At 37.8% G+C, this 20,699-nt stretch overlaps 3 protein-coding genes and 1 long non-coding RNA gene across 4 annotated transcripts; 2 read left to right on the forward strand and 2 right to left on the reverse strand.

Annotated features, from left to right (window-relative positions):
- Positions 1–179: 179 nt before the first annotated feature.
- Positions 180–1,054, reverse strand: nmba (neuromedin Ba). Its single transcript, XM_034141406.1, has 3 exons — positions 736–1,054; positions 478–655; positions 180–386 (listed from the first exon to the last, which is right to left on the reverse strand). The coding sequence occupies exons 1-3, from the start codon at positions 896–898 to the stop codon at positions 365–367; spliced, it is 363 nt and encodes a 120-aa protein (XP_033997297.1). The 5' UTR covers positions 899–1,054; the 3' UTR covers positions 180–364.
- A 162-nt stretch (positions 1,055–1,216) lies between these two features.
- znf592 (zinc finger protein 592) lies at positions 1,217–9,021 on the reverse strand. The gene is made up of 9 exons (XM_034141404.1): positions 8,844–9,021; positions 6,146–8,367; positions 5,726–5,904; positions 5,467–5,640; positions 5,217–5,376; positions 4,598–4,858; positions 3,740–3,855; positions 3,495–3,636; positions 1,217–3,404 (listed from the first exon to the last, which is right to left on the reverse strand). The coding sequence occupies exons 2-9, from the start codon at positions 8,345–8,347 to the stop codon at positions 2,895–2,897; spliced, it is 3,744 nt and encodes a 1,247-aa protein (XP_033997295.1). The 5' UTR covers positions 8,348–8,367; positions 8,844–9,021; the 3' UTR covers positions 1,217–2,894.
- Positions 9,022–9,026: 5 nt separating this feature from the next.
- On the forward strand, positions 9,027–11,796 carry LOC117491433. Its single transcript, XR_004556775.1, has 3 exons — positions 9,027–9,112; positions 10,371–10,506; positions 11,754–11,796. It is a non-coding gene; the product is annotated as an uncharacterized LOC117491433 (long non-coding RNA).
- A 1,102-nt stretch (positions 11,797–12,898) lies between these two features.
- On the forward strand, positions 12,899–20,307 carry slc28a1 (solute carrier family 28 member 1). Its single transcript, XM_034141405.1, has 18 exons — positions 12,899–12,931; positions 13,160–13,233; positions 13,308–13,381; positions 14,241–14,332; positions 14,427–14,616; positions 14,703–14,844; positions 15,111–15,224; positions 15,807–15,881; positions 15,979–16,059; positions 16,167–16,247; positions 16,427–16,552; positions 17,796–17,926; positions 18,016–18,184; positions 18,556–18,753; positions 18,871–18,952; positions 19,034–19,132; positions 19,211–19,310; positions 19,979–20,307. Exons 1-18 carry the CDS (start codon positions 12,928–12,930, stop codon positions 20,094–20,096), a joined length of 1,950 nt encoding a protein of 649 aa, XP_033997296.1. The 5' UTR covers positions 12,899–12,927; the 3' UTR covers positions 20,097–20,307.
- Positions 20,308–20,699: the final 392 nt, after the last annotated feature.

Raw genomic sequence — 20,699 nt, forward strand, 5'->3', positions numbered from 1 at the left:
TGACCAATTTTAAATATTTGAACTATCATGTGAAAATGTTTTGTTTAATATACATATAATAACCACATTTATTACACAATTTTTCAATAAAATTAAACAGAGTATTGCAATACAAAGGTGCATTTCAGTAAAAATGTCAACAACATGGTCTAGTTTTCAGTCGTTTTTATTTGGTGGCACTAATACATGTACATCACTGGTTCTAAGAACAAAGCAGTGCAGCTTGGCATCAAACTGTCATGTACAATTTTACAAATCACATTTTTTAAATATTTATGTTCAAAACAAAAAGAAAACACAAGATTTCAAAAACTATTCTCTTCATCAATAGGATTTTATATGATGATGTTGGTTGAAGTGTCCTTCAAGCATGATCCCCTCCTCCTCTACATGGATGAAAAAAGAAAAAGAAAATCAGTCTTGCAGTTGATAAATGTATGCAATAATACTAAAAATAAGGACAACAAGAACACTTACATGTCCAAAGCCTTTTTCCGTTGTGTGTCACTTTTCAGTGTCTGAAAGAGCAGTGCCTGCAGGTCTTCCACTCGGTACAGAGGACTAACAGCTCTGACTTCAGTGGGAACGTTTACATCTTCTAACGCAGACTTCATGAATGAACTATCCACAACACTTTTCTTGCCCATGAAATGCCCTTAAAAGAAAATTCAATGTCAATATAAACTGTCAAAAACAAATCATGAAATAATGCCAAAAGTGTTTTGTTTCTCTTACCTGTTGCCCACAGATTCCCTCTTGGAACCACCTTGATCTTTGAAATTCTATTTCTCAGCTCAGTTAAATCAAGAGTCATTGAAGATGTCATTGCAATGTATGAGATAAGAATGAAAGAAGACAGGAATCCTGCTCTGCTGATCTTTTTCAAAGTGCCTGTCATTCCTCAAATGTGCGCTTTGCAATTTGGGGTAAATTAAAATCTCCTTGCTCCTGTTACTTTGGAGCCAGGCAGTTATACTGAGATAGGATGGGCTTAATATTCTAATGGCATGAAGTCATCAAGCTGTGGTCAGCTTCTTATTGGATGAATGATGCACATTAGAGAATATTGTGTCATTCTGACGATTGTAAAATCCGTGACCTTAATGCAAAACCACCAATTATCACGTCCAAATACCAATAAACACTTTCCTCTCCAGCACCCAGTACTTAAAACACAGAAGCAAGTCTTCAACGCAGACAAAAGACAGAGCAGATGTATAATTAAATGCACCGATTTATTTTTTAAGTACTTTGAAGTAAACGTTACAGAAAGGCACATAGGCCACTGCATGCTGAGTAGATGTAATGGCTTAAGAAATGCTTTGAATCCAAGGTTCATTGGCTACCGTGTGTGCACAGTTTACTTTCTTATACAAGTCCTTGCAGTACACAGTATCAAAAGTACAAATATCTTTCAACAAGCATTACAAAAGAACAAGACATTCCTTTTCGCCTCTGCAGTTTCAACAGCTGCAGTGCGGTAAATAAAGGATTTAAGATCACAGAAAAATGAAAAGCTTACACAGCACATAAATACAAAAGTTATCTTGCCAGTTAAGTCAATATGACCATATAGCTTCGATATCATTCCCAAAGTAATTCATAAAATTGAATAATGTGGAATAGTACACATTTTATAAACTAATTTTTACATTGCACTGAGATAAAAGTCTTTCATCGTTTAACAATCACTGCCATTAACATGGAGGTAGGAACTGTCACCTATTCAATACAAAACAAGAGGTGCTGCTTTACAAACCAGGACATGTGAACAAGACGTTCCCACAAGCACTGATCTAAGAAATATCTGTTTTGAAGTCATAATAGATTCCACATCTTTATCTGATCAAACAAGTACTGATATATAAAACAGTATCTCTGATATGCCGCCAAACTTCACTTTCACACCTGCTCTGGATTATCCAAAACCATGTACCCTGATTTGACATTACATTGACTGTTCTCTTGCCTACAAAAATACAATTCTGGCAATTTGAGGTATTTTCAATACTGCTGCACCACACATCCAATACCTCTCCATATTCCCCCCATACAGAAAAAAGAAAGAAAGACATTATTTTTAAATGTTAAATAAAATACAAAGGCCAGATCTGGGAAGCCACAAATAAAATATGTTCAATAAACATAAAGACAAAAGCATTTCAGAATGCTTAAATAGAAAATACAAAGTTGTTCTATGTGTGGCCTAAGATCAGAAGGCCTTGCTTAGCAAAACATCTCGCCTGTATTTAACCACAGGATAGTTTAACAAGAGACTGATCAACACAAATGTGGAAATACGGCTTTTAAATGAATACAGAAATATACTGTTTTGTAATAAATGGCAAATACATTTCTAACCTTGTACTGCAAATGAATTGCAAAACAGTAATCTCGTAAAAACTGCAACCTGAATCCCATTCAGGCGATAGTGTGTAGCATTAAATACTTAAGACAAAATTACAATTAAAATAAACATTGATTACAAAAGCAATAAGCCACCTCTTCAATGTTACATTAAACCGATACCAAACCTAAACACTAACAGACATTCCTGAGTCTCCTCTCAGGGTGGATGCAACATTTGGAGGAAATGAACAAAGCTTCAGCTGTAACATGTGTGCAGTTGTGTCTGAAAGGCAAGATGAATATATTAACAACATGCAAAGTTAAATACAAAATAATACAAAAGTTTAACATGAATTTGTCTTATTATTTATGAAAATACTGCTTTTTATTCAATGTTAAGGATCTGCTTAAATATACCGAACGGCCTGTGAATAAATTGAGAGAAATCAAAAAAAATAAAGGCTCAAAAACGTCCATGCAGAATATCGAGTAACCCATGTTACTGTCACGTTAAACTGAAGATATTAAAAGCAGCTTCAGAGGTCTCACTGACGCAGAGAGACTGCTTGTGTCTGAGAGTGAGCGCTCAGTTTTACGTTACAGTCTGAGGTCTTGTCACAGTGCAGACTCGCTGTCTCTCCCGCCTGCGACGGCTCAGGGTCAATTAGCTCCGGTAACAAGTCATTGAACTCCTCAGTATCTGCTGAGCTAACTGGCCGATTAACCCGCTCCTTCTCCCTCACCTTCGCCTCGTCCTCCTCGCCTTCTTTCTTCCCTTCATTGGGATCTTTGACTTTGTGCACAATGAAAAGATGTCTGTTGAGAGACAGCACAGATGTGAAACACAAACCACAGTGAAGGCACTGAGGAGTGTTTTCATCAGTCTTATGCTGTGGTATATGCTGCTTGAACTGTGTACTGCTTTCTGTGAGGAAGCCACATTTTGAACAGCGGAACTGAGTTTTCTGACGCTTAGCTGGAGGAGCCTCTGGACTCAAAGTGCGATCCTGTCCCTCCTCCCGGGGTTCCACCGCAGGTCTATCTGATACAAGCCCCTGAAAATCACAGAAGCCACACCCTTTATGAACATTTGTCTCCGTTAGAGCTGTTATTGGTTTGATAAATAAATCAAATTGAATAGCTACCTTGCGCAAAGCCTTTTTTGATTCCTGGACGGCTGTTTTCGGCATTTGGCCAAGATCAGGATTTTTGATTCCATGCATTAGACTGATGTGGTTCTTCAACATCAAACTCGTCGTGAATGTTGTCTTGGTATCCGTGCAATACCTAAAAGAAAAAGAAAAAAAGTGGATTTGAATGATTTACAGGGACATTTGATAATCACTCTGGGGCTGTGTTTTGTTCATTTTCAAAAGATAAAAAATCTTACCAGCAGGTGTAAATCTTTTTCTTTTTCCCATCATGGTCATTGCGAATATGTCTTCTCAAACTGATTGCAGAGTTGAAGGACTGCTCACAATGACGACATGGATACTTCTTTACTGACTGTTGGGGGAAAAAAAACATGGAAAATCCAAAAGGGTTAGGGTTAGCAGATGTGATCATACAAACTTGACTTATAAAAGCAAATGTTTCTTTTATAATGAATGTAATTATGAACGTGTTTAAAGTTTATAATCCGCACACAAGTTAGGAGGTAATTCCTTTATGGTTTGTGGCAAATATAACCAATTATAATGTCAGGCAATGTCATAATTATCATGTCATGTAGCTTAGAATTACAAACAGGAAACAAATGAAGTTTACACAAGAATCAAGACGTCAGCAGTTTGTCCCATGGCAAGAAGCTTCAGTTCATTTAATCAGCACGCACTTTGACCTCAGATACACGGCTCACTGTCCTCTCAACCGTTTCCTCATGTCACTGGACAGCCGTTTGCCAAGGTGTTTCAGATAAGGTCGACTAATGGCAAATACCACCCAAACTATTGATCTGGTTAATGGTAAAATCATTTTCAGGTGGACTACAACAAGTCAGTGGTTGTTTGACATTAAGAAAACAGCACAAAAGCTTCGGGCTATAATATCCATTTTCAATACTACATTGATTGCTGCAATTGTCAGTAGTTTGATCTGGACAAATCGGTGTTATGTTGAAGTTTAAGATAATTTAAGTTGCAGTTGAGTTAGCCACCACGTTCAGACTGTTTTATTATGATATTATAGTGAATGCTGCAGTCATTATTGTGTTGGTTTTACTTTCCAGCACAGTGGAACCTGACCTCACCTTTCTGTGGTTGGTCTTCACGTGGGAAACATAGGACTCTCGTTCAGGGAACCACTTCAGGCACTCGCCACACGTCCAGCCGGTGGGCTTCACACGAGCTTTCCTGTCCTGCTCAGGTTTTTTTCTGGGACTGTCTGTGTGTTTAACAGGATTGTGACTTTTCTTTTCTTGTACTGAATGATCATCCTGGGACCAGTCAGGATTGTCTGTTTTTGTACTGATCTTCTCTGTCTCTTCTGTCATGTTTCCTACATGAACACCCTGCAAGACAAAGAAAACACAAGAGATTTTAAATTATAGCAAAATACTACTATTTCCTGTCCTAACATTGACTCAACAACATTTGACTTCTCTTTTGCCAGTATGAACACACATTTAACAATGCTGATTTTTTCTGCATCGTTTGCACGGCTTTGCAGATAAAAATCTAGATAACAATCTAACATTGCACAACACAAGTTAGGCAAGTTTAACAATTCTTCCAAAGGCTCAGGTTGGACGTCACAGTTTCAACAAACAATTCAGAAGAGTAGAAGTAAGAGTAGCCAGTTTCATTTAAGTAACCTATTACATGTATAAATTCCCAACACTCTCAATATCAAATACAATCCGGGCTAACCTTGAAGTGCTGCATTAACAGCTGCTTTTGTGGAAAGACCGAGTTGCATTCTGGACACTTGAAGACACACGTAACACGCTTGTTGGCATTTTGATGGAAATGCTGTAATAGTAACTGCTTTTTCTTGAAGACCGTCTCACATGAACACTTAAAAATTAACCTGCAATGAAGGGGGGGGGGAAATGGTTAAAATGACCAGATAAAAGAGATATACAACTTTTAATTGTCAGGTGATAAGGTTTTGACTTACACAGGGGATATTTTGCTTGCACTGTGTTTATTTTTTAAATGCACTTCACAGCCGTCAGACGTCTTGAAAGCAACTGGACAGATTGAGCATTTGTAAAAGACGTCACAGTGTTTCTCCTCAATGTGAGTCTTTTGTCCTTGAATGGTCTTGAAAACCATATCGCAGTGAAGACATCTGAAGGAAGAAGAAACAAGATGCAACTTTTGTGTAACACTTCAAAGTATGTTAGAAGGCGTGCATTTTATGCTTTCTTACTTACTTGTACCAAGCCTTGCGGGCGTAGTGCAGACAGTTCTCCTTGACGTGTTTCTGTATGTCTGCAGAACGACTCAGGGCACCACATTCAGGACAGCAGTAAGGCGATTTGTGAGCGTGAATGCGTTGGTGAGCTCTGAAGCTGCACTTGTTGGGTAACAACATTGAGCACACCTTACACGTCTGAAAAGACAAAAGTCAAAGAGTTATGAAAACATTGGAAAATACATAAAATACATAAATACTAGTAAAAGTGCCATGAAAAATAAAAGTCTGGTGATATTCTATATTTTTCTTTTGTCAACAAGACCCAAGACTATGTTTATCAAGGTTCAGTACGATATAATGGGCTTGGGTTGAGTGTCACAGATTTCTTTAGAATAACAAAAACATTCTTTAATAATTTAAGAACGCATTCACTTACGAGTCCTTCCACGTCCTCAGAAGGCCTCTGGTAATGGCCAGCTAGTGCTTTGTAGTCAGATAACTGCTTGTTACACTCCAGGCAACGGAGTCTGTGGCGAATAACATTGTCTTGGTATAGGGGCAGGACAGGTTGGTTTTTAGGGGAGGGTAAAGTGTAAGAGTCCACATTCACAGCACTCAGGGGTACAAACATGTGTTCCTCTGCGATGGGTTTCATATGGAGCTGCGTGCACTGCATCACCGTGCCATTGTTCTTGTGTTCCCGTGCATGTGCCAACAGGGCACACTTGTTGAAGAACACTATTGTCTTTGCACAGTGAGTACATCCTACTTCAATGTGAACACTCCTCCTGCTGTAATGATACGCAAGACTCCTCTCCACCCCGAAGGAGTCTCCGCACTCAAGGCAGCAGTATCCCCGAGGTGGAAGGCTGATATTGCTCTCTGGAGGGGGGTTCAGGTTGGGAACATATGTAGGCACAGGGTTGGCATTGTTCAACAGTCTGTTTAAGGTTCCTGCAGCTGTGTTGGGAGCAGATGTGCGAGGATAAGAGTTGGCTGATTTGATCTGATGCACCAGAGGCACAGTGCTGTACACCGTAGGAGAGAGTGTGGGTTGGCATTGTTGATGAGAGGTGGACCGTGCAGCTACAGAAGCAGCAACACTGTGAGGGACAAGGTTCAGGCTAGCCAAGTGCATTGCTTTGGGAAGGAAGTTGGTAGTTGCTGTAGGGCCCGTTGTGGCTGCTCCTCTCTTTGTTTTCGGCCCCTGGTGTGCAGCCGATCGTTTGACAGGACCACTAGTATTATGGAAAACGGTTGCACGCTGCGTTACGCCCGACTTCCTGGAGTTAACCTCTGGCTTGTTGCGTAAAACCTTTGGTGCAGATGTACTAGCTGGGGTACCTTTAGTTTGCACACCTACAACACTATCAATAGACGCACCTTGAGGTTGATGAGGAGACATATTACAGAAAGAATCTTCACTTATCATACTATGTGATGGAGAGGATTCAAATGCTGAATGAACTTCATCTGTTTCTGAATCAGGCACCACACTAGTGACTGTGCGCTTGATCTGCCCGGATGTAGTTTTAATGGTTTTAATTCTGACCCTGGGTATGGCAGGGGGGGACCCAGTTGTCACTGCAGGGGATGCTTTGCCACTACTATCACTGCAGATGCTTACAGGACTATCAGAGGGTTTCATTAACCGTTTCACAGCTTCAAGTGGACTTTGTGGGGTTATAAGCACAGTGGGGTTTGCTTTCATGACGTCATTCTGAATTGCTGATGACTCTCTGGGGTTATTCTGCTCACTAGGATCTTTTCTACTGTTTAGAGCCACCAGGGCCTCAAGGCAAGAGGATAACTTGGGTGTCTGAGATTTGACATGTGGAAAAGAAGTGGGAACATCCATTGTGGATCCTGGACTGCAGTTGGTTTCTGTGATGTTCTGGTCACCACTTGGTGGGGGAAGTGTACTGTGTAATTTGTCTGTTTTATCTGTTTGGTTACTGACACAAATATCAGAGGACTTCTCCGTTCTACTACCTTCCTCTCTGCTACTCGGTGTGTTTTTGTCAATATCGTAGTCCTTTAGACTTTCATCAAACAAACTTAGGTCCGGCTTTTGTTGATTGTCTGGGATCGAAGGTTCCACCAGAACTGAGGCTTCTGGAAAACAGGGTCTGTCTTGTTTTGGATGCATTTCATTTCTACTGCACTGAGTGTCTTCAGACTCAGGACTGGAGATAGGACTAAAATTACAAAGTGACTGGGAAAATATTGGTGTTCCATCAGGTTTGTGTTGAACAGGTGCCTTTCCAAGAAGCTCTCTTGAACTTTCCCCATTCAAAGCAGAGACAAATGATTTGGAAAAGCCAGCGTTGGTTGTCTCAAGGAAGTTTATGACGGCCTCTTGTCCCCTGAATCCATTTTGCAATGATGGTTCAAATCCTTCCAACGACTCCTGGCGACTTGTGTTTTTCACAATAACACTAACAACAGGAATATCTGCTATTGCGACAGCTTGGTTACCCAGAAAACTGTCATCCTGGCATAATTCTGTGTGTTTCAGCTGACTCTCTGTTTCTTCATGACTCTCCTGGATGGGCTCTTTAGCGTCCAACCCTGTGGCATCTGGGATGTCAAAGGCAGCCAGGAGATCATCAAAATCTGGGGTTTTCATGTCACCCATGGCTGCACAGTATCATAGACCTGCAGAAACACAAAGAGTTGGATTTATATCTTTTTTTCCGATTTACAAGGCTAAAGGAACTTTTGACAGCATAATAAATGGCTGTTCTGAATATGAATAATAACAGTTTAGCACATGGGTTACGTCCGCTATGCTAACGTTAGCTCTAAATAGCAAGGTAAACGTTATAGATATGTTGGTCTTCGTCCATGCAGCTACTATTTCGTACCAAGGCATACATTAACACACGCATGTATGATCACATATACATGTATTGCAGTCAACTAAGCATGTCAAGCAAGTAACAACTCCCTAATAGGCAGAACTACATTCATGTTGTTTTGCTTTTAGCATAGCTTGCATAGAAGCAGCTAACTAGCCGACTAGCTACACAACGGAGCCAAGACAGCAGGTTAGCAAACTAGCTTAGCAACAAGCTAAAGCATTCAGCATAGCAAACGTTATTAAACTCTTATTGATGCACACATGAGCTTACCATTGGATCCAGTTATGTTTGCCATCTCTAGTAAATTAGCTTGTATCCAATTAAGTGTAGACGCTAAGTGTGAGCCAGCTAGGTTTGTCTGTAGCAGGGTTCCATAGCTAGGCTACAAGCTACTAGCGTAACTTCGTTTTCTTTTTCCCCTACAGTGCGATTCAGCCCTCGACGCTGTCTGACAGACAAGAGGCGGTGCCATGGATGGACCGCTTGAAAACGTACTTCTACATGTAACGTTACACAAAACAAACGTCGGCAGCAATGTGGTAAGTTGTCAGAGTTTGTAATGCATAATTTGACAATCATAGTTCCACCATAAAATTAGATATTAAACATTATGCGTGCGCCTGGCATGGCTGGAGTATGCCATGGAGGGTCCATGCCAACCTACCGAGGCAAACCTGGGTTAAAAGCTTTGGTTGTGTTATTAATCCATAACTAAGCACCACCGTTCCTGCAACTACTGTATGCAATATTGTCCAGTCCTTCTTGCCTAACTTGCTTTTAGTGATAATATGATAAAAACGATTCGCTTAATTTAATAGGTCAAGCTCCAAAATCACAGAATCCTTTCCATTATGCAACTCAACAAATCTTTTTGTGGACCGACCGAGCCTGGTGAAACTAAGTCAAATTGAAAAAATGGGGAACATTCTCTGAACAATAATACAGTAATTTGTTTTGAAATAGTAGGCCCTATGCATGATCACAGTGCAATTTACTTAAGACCTAATTAAGTTGGCTGAGGTTTTTTAGACGATGTTGCAGGCAATTTTGTTCAATTTACAGGTCCTATCAGAATCACAGTCTTTCAGCTGTTATCTTAACAGTAAATCAACCGAATGGATCCTTTGTTATATCAGAATCCTACAATCCTTTGTGGTTTTAATAGTGTTTCATTTATCCTTGCCAGTTCATTATCAGAAAAATAAATAAGCACCTGCTCCGCTGTTTGTTCTTGTTAGCCGCATGGATATGCTGTAATTCATATGGCAACACAAAGAAAGTTATTGTTTATTTTGTTTTTAATATACACCAAGGTTTTCCTGGCAACTAGTATTGATACTAAGTACAATTGTATGTAGAACGATTAGCAATGATTCTGGTACAATATAGCCAGTTTTCCATAATGTGAGTGGTCATATATGTACAGTAGGCTACATATCATTAAATTGTATAGTCCGTGGTTACAAAAAGGTATAGTATTTAAGGGATGAAACAAACATAAGCTACATGGGTAAATCGAGGGTTATACTTTCAACAACTGTTTTCTCATTCACAGCGTTGACAAATCTAAATCGTCTTTATTTTTCATCTTTATTGACTGTTGGGATAGTGTCCATAACACATTTTATGGGTTATTAATGAACCAACTGGCATTTCATGTTGTGCCACACAATCTGTCATTAGGTCATTAACCTCTGCTAATAAATGTCAGGGTCTGCCAGGCTTTCTGATAACCTAGTGAACACAAAAACATCTTGTGCTTTTTAACTAGAATAATTGTATATTATACCCATCCAGACAGACTGTGCCCTCATTGAGTGTTATGAAGCAGGGATAAAGAACATGACAGACAAGAGGCGGTGCCATGGATGGACCGCTTGAAAACGTACTTCTACATGTAACGTTACACAAAACAAACGTCGGCAGCAATGTGGTAAGTTGTCAGAGTTTGTAATGCATAATTTTACAACCATAGTTCCACCATAACATTTGATATTAAACATTATGCATGCGCCTGGCATGGCTGGAGTATGCCATGGAGGGTCCATGCCAACCTACCGAGGCAAACCTGGGTTAAAAGCTTTGGTTGTGTTATTAATCCATAACTAAGCACCACCGTTCCTGCAACTATGAAATATTGTCCAGTCCTTCTTGCCTAACTTGCTTTTAGTGATAATATGATAAAAACGATTCGCTTAATTTAATAGGTCAAGCTCCAAAATCACTGGATCCTTTCCATTATGCAACTCAACAAATCTTTTTGTGGACCGACCGAGCCTGGTGAAACTAAGTCAAATTGAAAAAATGGGGAACATTCTCTGAACATACAGTAATTTTTTTTTAAATAGTATGCATGATCAATGCAATTTACTTAAGACCTAATTACAGTGAAAGTTGGCTGAGGTTTTTTAGACGATGTTGCAGGCAATTTTGTTCAATTTACAGGTCCTATCAGAATCACAGTCTTTCAGCTGTTATCTTAACAGTAAATCAACCGAATGGATCCTTTGTTATATCAGAATCCTACAATCCTTTGTAGTTTTAATAGTGTTTCATTTATCCTTGCCAGTTCATTATCAGAAAAATAAATAAGCACCTGCTCCGCTGTTTGTTCTTGTTAGCCGCATGGATATGCTGTAATTCATATGGCAACACAAAGAAAGTTATTGTTTATTTTGTTTTTAATATACACCAAGGTTTTCCTGGCAACTAGTATTGATACTAAGTACAATTGTATGTAGAACGATTAGCAATGATTCTGGTACAATATAGCCAGTTTTCCATGATGTGAGTGGTCATATATGTACAGTAGGCTACATATCATTAAATTGTATAGTCCGTGGTTACAAAAAGGTATAGTATTTAAGGGATGAAACAAACATAAGCTACATGGGTAAATCGAGGGTTATACTTTCAACAACTGTTTTCTCATTCACAGCGTTGACAAATATAAATCGTCTTTATCTTTCACCTTTATTGACTGTTGGGATAGTGTCCATAACACATTTTATGGGTTATTAATGAACCAACTGGCATTTCATGTTGTGCCACACAATCTGTCATTAGGTCATTAACCTCTGCTAATAAATGTCAGGGTCTGCCAGGCTTTCTGATAACCTAGTGAACACAAAAACATCTTGTGCTTTTTAACTAGAATAATTGTATATTATACCCATCCAGACAGACTGTGCCCTCATTGAGTGTTATGAAGCAGGGATAAAGAACATTTTATGAAGAATCAGATAGTCTTTTTTGTGTGTGGCATCATAGTTGAACAGCAGCGAGTGGAACAAATAGCTGCCATTACATCCAATCATGAATCATCCACCTGAAAGTAAAGTGCAACTTTCACTGCAATATAATGTAATGGTCCAGATAACAGCTATAACTGATTTAGAGACAATCTGATTTAGCAGTGAAATCAAGTATACTAAATCTTCAAAACATACATTTAAACTAAATGTATTCTATCATAAAAAAAAGTTCATTTGATATTGCAAAAGTATTATGAGAGTATTGCAGTATACATACAGTAGAATTTAACTCTGTAGAGTTACATAGTACAGTCAAAGTTCACATACTTATCTTTGAGCTATTTCCTTAGAGGATGTGTGCTCTGACACATTAGAGGATAAGTACTTCTTTCTATTATAATCTCATAAAAAGGGTTTCTTCTTACTACAGACTTAACAGCAGTTATAACTCAACATTTGTATTATTTTATATCGTTATGTCTGTCTGTCTGTCTGTCTGTCTGTCTGTCTGTCTGTCTGTCTGTCTGTCTGTCTGTCTGTCTGTCTGCACCATGGCATCTTGAATTTAATCTAAGGAATAACTATTGTATTCACCATTACCTACATATTTATTTCTCAACATGATTAAGGTTTTTGTTCACACAAAGTAAATTGCATTTCACATAGCTCAGTAAAACTAGAAAAGAAAGAAATGTGTTTTTGAGTTACGACACATATATTGTTGGTTCACATGCTTCCGAGAAATGTATTCTTGATAAATAGGAGCACAATGGCTTTTTATGACTAACATAAAGCATGGTTGGAGTATATCCTCTAACACATGAACTCATTCCTGATTAATCCACTTCGTATTTACTTTTATGATGACATATTGGTTTCTTAAGGTCAAAGAATATAATCATCATCTTATCATCAACAATTCCATAATTTATATTTATATTTATTTAATTATCACTCTTATTCTGCAATTCCTGAGAAGATCACATTAGTACATACCATGTCTGTTAATTAGTGATGACATGTTTCATAGAGGTCAGACTGTTTTCCCGCAGTGTGTTTCACAGCACAGCATTTCACTGCCAGGTTGAGGACGAAGCACAATGAGTAAGCCATTAGCTCAGCTTTTCCTTCCTTGTTTTGCAGATCTGAACAGTTATTTTTGCTTACCATTAAGCTTCAAAGACTATGTGGAGTTTATTTTAAGTTTATTTTTCACAGTGTAATTTGGAAACAAAGTTTTTTACTTGTCTGGCATTGCTGGCTGGTAAAGTTTAAGCTGCTCTACCAAAGGCTGCTGCATGAGCTTGAACAAAGATTCTTTGTTTTTTTCAGCGGAAACTGACGGTGTCCAGTGCCAAAACATAACCTACGCTAAAGGAAATGGCGTGGACAACCTGGCTTTCGAAGTATGTATCACATTTCCTTTCTTTAAAGATAATGAAACAACATGATCATAAAAAATATTCCTTTATTTTCTCAGGATGGCATTACTGATACTAACGGCTCCAATAGCCAGACCAAAGGGACTAAAGAGAGATTGGGATCATACTTAAGGTATGTCACTTCAAGTAATTGTATTTTGTATATTTTTGAGTTACAATTGTTTTTTCCTGGGTGCAATTATCCCTGCAGGTTGACTGCTTATGCAATGTTAATTTTGATTATACTATATGTAAATGTACAGTACTGTATATGTTAGGGCTGTGCGATTATGGCAAAAATCATAATCACGATTATTTGGGTCAATAATTGATATCACGATTATTAAATACGATTATTCATTGACTTTGAAAACATCCATTTATTGAACTTTAAAACAAATACAAATAATAATTTGAACAGTATCTTTTTAACTGTTGATTACCCTGAACGTATAATTCAACTGAAAAACCAATACAAAAATAAATTAAATAAATGATACATTTATATCTACATTTAAATAAATAATATCAAAATAATAAATACCAATAAACAAGATCAACAAATATTTTGGAGCGCACTTCCACAAGCTACTAAACATATATAAATATGATAAATACAAATACATTAGACCAAAATGTATTAGATCAAATATGTTGCAGTGCAGTCACAGCCTAGCAAAGCAAAATAATTGTTTTTTTCCGATTATGTTGTTTTAGTAATTGTGGCAGGCCAAAATCGTAATTGCGATTAAAATACGATTAATTGCACAGCCCTAGTATATGTGCATAATTAATATACTTTCAACCAAAGATCTGCAGCTTCTTTCTGTGCTATTGTAAACTGTAACATTATTATCAATTCTCAATTTTTGGGCAAATATCTATTAATAGGTATTGAATCTATGATCATGTGAAAAACCTTTTTTTTTTTACCCAAGAAAATACTGTTTAAAACAGAAATATGTTTTGTGTACATTGGTCCTGAACTTCAGCCAAGTTTCCAAGCCGTTAAATGCCACAGAGGATTACATCAAGGCACATTCCCAAAACTTCAAATATGTCGTGCTGGGCATACTTGGAGCAGGTAATACTGAAAGTCTATTCATTTGTCTTAAAAATGTGCAATCAGTAAATATATATAAAACTTTGTTTTGTAAATGCTCTTTTCTGTCCTGCAGGTTATGTGGCGTACTTCATCGCAGCCTGCCTATTGGATTTCCAGAGGGCCATCGCTCTTGTAGTCCTCACCAGTTTAGCTATTGTCGTTAAATCATATGAACTTCTGAAGCAGTACAAAGGAGAAAGCATCGTTAAGTGTTTCAGCCCCGCTGTAAAATACTTCAAATCTAACTTGAAATGGCTAAAATGGTGAGTGGACGTCTTGTTTTCAGTTGAAGAAGCTACACATTATGAAACCTGTTTATGAGGGAAGGTGTGTTTTATTGTGTTTATAGGGTCTTCATCTTAGCAGTTGTGGCCCTGCTTGTTCTGTTTCTCGCCTTTGACAAGTGGGAGTGCCCTGAGGAGCTAATCCCGTTAGGAGGTCTGTGTCTGATCGTCGTGCTTCTGTATCTCTTGTCAGCATACAGGACAGCGGTGAGTTCTGCATTGAGTCAACCACTGAATTTATGCTCAAGGATGCATGGTCACTGTGATGAGAACTGTTTCGAAACATGCTCTGGAGTTATTGCTCAAGTCATCTCTGTCTGTTTTGCTGAGACATTTGATATCAATTGGCCTTGTGCCCATATCATCTTAGGGTTTAGCAGAAGTGCTTTCTTGCGATAATAATAATAATAATAAGGTTTTCTGGCAACTCCCTGATATAGTCACTAACCATTTCCTTTTTGAAAATATTTTAGGTGTCATGGAGGCCTGTGTTTTGGGGTCTCGGGTTGCAGTTCTGCATTGGCCTTTTTGTAATAAGAACAACGCCTGGGAACATAGCGTTCCAATGGCTTGGAAATCAAGTGCAGGTATATAAAGCCTTAAACCTTTGTAGATGTGTGTGGCTTCATCATGGTTTATAGTCCTATCTTGCTTTCTCAAGTATTATATCAGAAATGTCAAATACAAATACCATACATTTGACTAACATCCTAAAACGTTTATTTTCAACTCATAAGTGAGTAGTGTTACTGTGAAATCACTCCTGGTTTGCCCATCAGTCTTTGCATGTATTTACATTGTTACTTATCCACCAAGAAACACTATTCTTTTACTGAGTGGATCGTATATTCAAGTTTGTATCTTCTTGGTCGAATGCACTTATTGTAAGTCGCTTTGGATAAAAGCGTCAGCTAAATGCAATGTGATGTAATGTAATGTATATGCTTATCTTTAGAGCTACTTTATGGTGCTATTCAGCCTCATTTTGGGTCATCTAAGGGTGAAATCAGCACAATGTGAGACAGGCATGTCACTTTTTAATGTGTGGTTGCCCAATTAGTTCAAAGACCTCCTATTACCAAATCATAATTATGAGTGGATGAAAGGATTGAGAAAATAAACAATCATTTGAAATAATGCAACCCATGTTTTCTTTGTCATGTTTACAGATATTCCTTGACTATACCAAAGAAGGGTCACGTTTTGTCTTTGGGGATCTGATCGATAGCATCTTTGCCTTTCAAGTAAGTGGTGACATTGAGTTATATATTGGCACTAAACCAATATTCAATTTATTAAAATCGAACATGTTATAATTTAATTTGGTGATTTCTTCCTCAGGCTTTGCCCATTGTTGTGTTCTTCAGCAGCGTGATGTCAATCCTTTACTATTTGGGAATAATGCAGTGGCTCATTTTTAAGGTAAAGAAAGATTAAACGTATTGCTCACGGCAGCAAAAGTCTGGGGTTGTATAACTTAAGCCTGCAGTCATATTATGAACGAGAGCCATGTGTTTTTGTCCATGCAGATCTCATGGGTTATGCAGATAACGATGGGAACCTCTCCCACAGAGACCTTGAGTGTGGCGGGCAATATATTTGTTGGGCAGGTACTCTGAGCAACACTTGATTTCTTTGCACTTATATCTCTCACATTTGACTGATTACGTTTGGTTTTGACATCATAGAAAGCTGGGATTCAAGTTTCATGACTTAATAAAAAATATTATTAACTGCATCCTACAGTTACTCTGTTGTTTACTTTTGCTCTACCTTTTTTGTGCTTTAGACTGAAGCTCCTCTGCTGATCCGCCCTTATTTGAAGGACATGACCAAATCTGAGATCCATGCTGTTATGACTGGTGGATTTGCCACCATTGCAGGCAGTGTCATGGGGGCATTCATCTCATTTGGGGTGAGATTACATTTTAATTGCCATTGCATACAGGGTTAATACACAAATAATGATTAAGAAAAAATATCTATATGAATACTACATGAATAACAATCTTTTGTATGGGAGTAAATCAATGTAAAGGCTCATAGGTAAAAGCGGGTTTCGTGAACAGTTCATGATGAGAATATCAGAAAAAACATTAAACATTTATACCTCTCTTTTAATACAGTAGATAAATTAAACTACAAATGTGATCCAGTTTAAACTTAAACTAACACTAAGAGGTTTAAAGTTTAAAATGGCCAATGGCCAAATAGTACTTGGCCAACAAGTGCTTCTCCAAGGAGAAGACATTTGAGATTCTCTGCCAATTCACCTAATAAGTTACTAAGAGATCCTTTAGTAAGCAAGCTAGCAGTCAATGTTATGCTTTGTGAACTATTACAGAGCAGCTATTTCTGAAAAATGTGCAAGGCTTTAGACAAGGCTCAGATCAGAAACTAATGGGGCCCAGGATCAAAAACTTGGGACATACCACAAAAATATTTACTTTTTTAAGTGGAGCCAATAAAGTCTAATAGCTGAAGATAAACCAGTTAGAACTAGGGGGTTGATTACCGCAATTTGCAGTGATTCATGTTACTGCCATCTAGAGTGTCCCGGAAGAAGATCTACAAAAACAGGTTTTGAAGGTTACTGAACAACAAAGAAAAGTTAATCATTTGCAGTAGTTCTGCTGATAAGCACCCAAAAAACATCAAAAAGCTGCTATGCATCAGATGACTTATTCATTAATTGATAGATAGCAGAGAAACCTGTTGACATTATGAAACAATGGACTCCTGGGCAATAACATAAAAAAGAGGATGACATGAAGCAAGGTGCCAGCAGGTCATATTCAAGCCACTCCCTTGTCTCAGCAATCCATATTTGTTGAGCAAATCAACATCAACAACATTAAAACAGGAAAAGATAATGGTTGGGCGAGGGATAGGTTTGACTAACATGATCAGTTTTGCATTTGTGTACCTCATAATGCTCTTTCTCTGTAAAAATCTGCAAATGCTCTGCATTTAGATATTGAGTATAACACTGATGTTGATCCTTAATAAAAAAGCAATTTAGACTTTTTTTATGTTTGACAGTGGTTCTGTTTACTTCAATTGCAGAATACCAAACACTGTATTTGTTTCTTATTAATGCAGGAACTCCTTCTAAAGTCTAACACCTGAATTAAATTACATTTCCTTTTATTTTGCAGATTGATCCGTCTTCCTTGCTTTCAGCCTCTGTAATGGCTGCTCCTTGTGCTTTGGGCATCTCCAAACTTTCTTACCCAGAGACAGAGGAGAGTGCCTTAAAGTCAGAGAAGAGTATTAAAGTGTCTTCTGGGTGTGTATATATGTCCCTTAAATTCTCGTACGTTTTCATGATTTTTCTATTTTTGTGAATAATAAAAAATGCAATTGTTAACTCTACAGTGATGAAAAGAACATCTTGGAGGCTGCTAGCAGTGGAGCGTCTGCTTCAATAGGTCTTGTTGCAAACATTGCTGCAAATTTGATAGCCTTCCTAGCCTTACTCGGGTTCATAAATAAAGCATTGAGTTGGTTTGGCGGTATGCTGGGACATCCTGATATCACATTTGAGGTATGTTTTAGCACAAGACAGAAAACTTAAATTTGACATTTTGATAATGTTTTTTTTAAACAAATCTGAATGTGTTAAAGGTATTCAGAAATAGCTGGCTATGAAAAAAGATTAGAAAAAGAGCAGGAAAAAGAGAAAAAAATGAACATCGTAGTAAATTAAAAAAGTATTGAGGTAATATAAAGAAACGTTTAAATTAATATTTGTTTTGATCATGTGATTTCTTATTTACAGTATCATTTATTAAATTGTTGGACTGACATGCATTTATTTATGCTGACGTTACACAGATTTTGTTCAGTTTTCCTGTGATTAACTACGGAGTTTTACAATATCCAAATAAATAACCATTTGTCTCCCTGTGCTCATAGATGGTTTGCTCCTATGTATTCATGCCGGTGGCTTTTATGATAGGAATACCGTATAAGGAGAGTTTCACTGTGGCTAAACTCATTGGGACAAAGCTCTTCCTCAATGAGTTTGTGGCTTATCAGACACTATCTGCACTGAAGACCAACAGACTCAATGGACTTGAACAATTTGTGGGAGGAGAATTACAATGGTTATCTGTGAGTACATTTTCTAAATTGGAGTTCGTATAGGTGTGCTTAACACAGAAACAAATTATAGGGAAATTATTTTAGGAAAGGCAAAATAAAATTACATGATTTTTTGTTTTGTTTCAGGTCCGGTCAGAAATAATCAGCACTTATTCTCTTTGTGGTTTTGCCAACTTCAGCTCGCTGGGTATTATGATTGGAGGCCTGTGTGAGTATTTTCTCACCCCATCGTCATTGTTTTTCGCTGCCACAGGATAATTTCTCAATAATGATTTTTCTTTTCTCAAAGCCTCAATATGCCCTGACAGAAGAGGTGACATCTCCTCTATGGTGTTGAGAGCTATGCTCACTGCAACTAGTGTATCTCTCATCAATGCCTGTGTTGCAGGTGAGATGATTGAATTGAACAGGGAGTACAGTTTCATGTTGTGCTGTAACTGAGAAGCTTTTTCACTTTATTTCTTAGGGATCCTCGTTGTTACCCCAGTGGACTGCGTGACGCTGTTCGAAGCTTTCAATGCCACCGATGTAAATATACAAACTTGCTGCCAAGACCTTTTTCAAAGGTAAGTACATTTTTATTAGAAGGAATGACTACAAAATGTAAAGGAAAAACATCAGGCCCACACAGGTTCAATAGATTTTAAAATGTGCATTTGTATAGCTGTGATCAATTGAGTTAAAGGGGACCTATCATGCGAAATGCACTTTTGTACGTCTTTTATACATGAATATGTGTCCCCGGTGTTCCAGGGAACTCACCAAGTGTCAGAAAACACAACCCTCTCTATTTTCCTCCATACCCAAATCTCTAAAAAAGGGGCTGCAACGGATCTGATAAAAACTGATCCAGATTTGAACACTGTCCTGACGTCAGGACAGTGGCGCTACGGCTATTGGGCCAACTCCACCAATCAGGAGGAGACAGCCACGGCCATTGCCGTTCGAAAGCGCTGGAGACGCTGTAGTACATATGCCAGGCCAGTAGATGGTGCTGTTCTCACAGAATCAGCCCTTGCAAAAACAGAGCTAGAAATTGTCAAATTGAGCAAAATGAGGCATGGCTAAAATGCATGATCTGTTTGGTATTTAAAAAAAAAAAAAGGTATAAATATGCCTTATATAGGTATGGTCCTACACTATATTATTCAAATATAGCATGATAGGTCCACTTTAAGTAATATCTGTCAATATCTACATTTGGACTAACATCTACAATTTGTTTTTCTTTCAGCACTGTTAACAACGGGACCATCTCATTTGAAGAACCGTGGAACACAGTAGCAAACACCACTGTGTTTTTCTCTAAATGCTGTCAGTACTTTGGCCTCCCTATGCCAGTGTGTTACTAGAAGAGGAAAGACACATCAGTGTTGTTAATTTACGGGTCTTCTCTACCTCTGTTGTATATTTGTATCACACAAATCTGACACAAGATGAATGTATCTTTCATGTATAGTTTTGTAATTTTATGCAATTTTTTTTTAAAGGATTTAAAGGACACACCTTAAGAAATATACCTTGTGAAATATTCAGGCATCAACAGTTTGATAAGTGTGAATATTTAAAATTAAATTAAGTGATTAAATAATGTCACAAGGTTTTTCATTTTAAACATTTTTATTTAAAAAAAACATTTGCTGACATGATTTGACATGACAAAAAGCACACGTGGTAAACACACACTTATTCTTCTTAATCACTCATTCAATTACTCAATCACTCTTCAGATAATCAGTCCTTTGACTTTATGTACACAAACACAGTACAGTTTGTTTAACACGACACCACACCTTAACATTACAGTGATTTCCCCATCATCCACTGGTCGATGTTTCAACTTTATTTCACCCTCTTTTATTAAAGAATCATGTAATTACAGAGATGTTAAGTAACGGCAGCTTTGAAAACTCTCATTGATCATTGAGCGATAATCCTTTTTTAGGAATTCCTAA

This window comes from Trematomus bernacchii, unplaced genomic scaffold (genome assembly GCF_902827165.1).
Source record: "Trematomus bernacchii unplaced genomic scaffold, fTreBer1.1, whole genome shotgun sequence".
Lineage (NCBI taxonomy): Eukaryota > Metazoa > Chordata > Actinopteri > Perciformes > Nototheniidae > Trematomus > Trematomus bernacchii.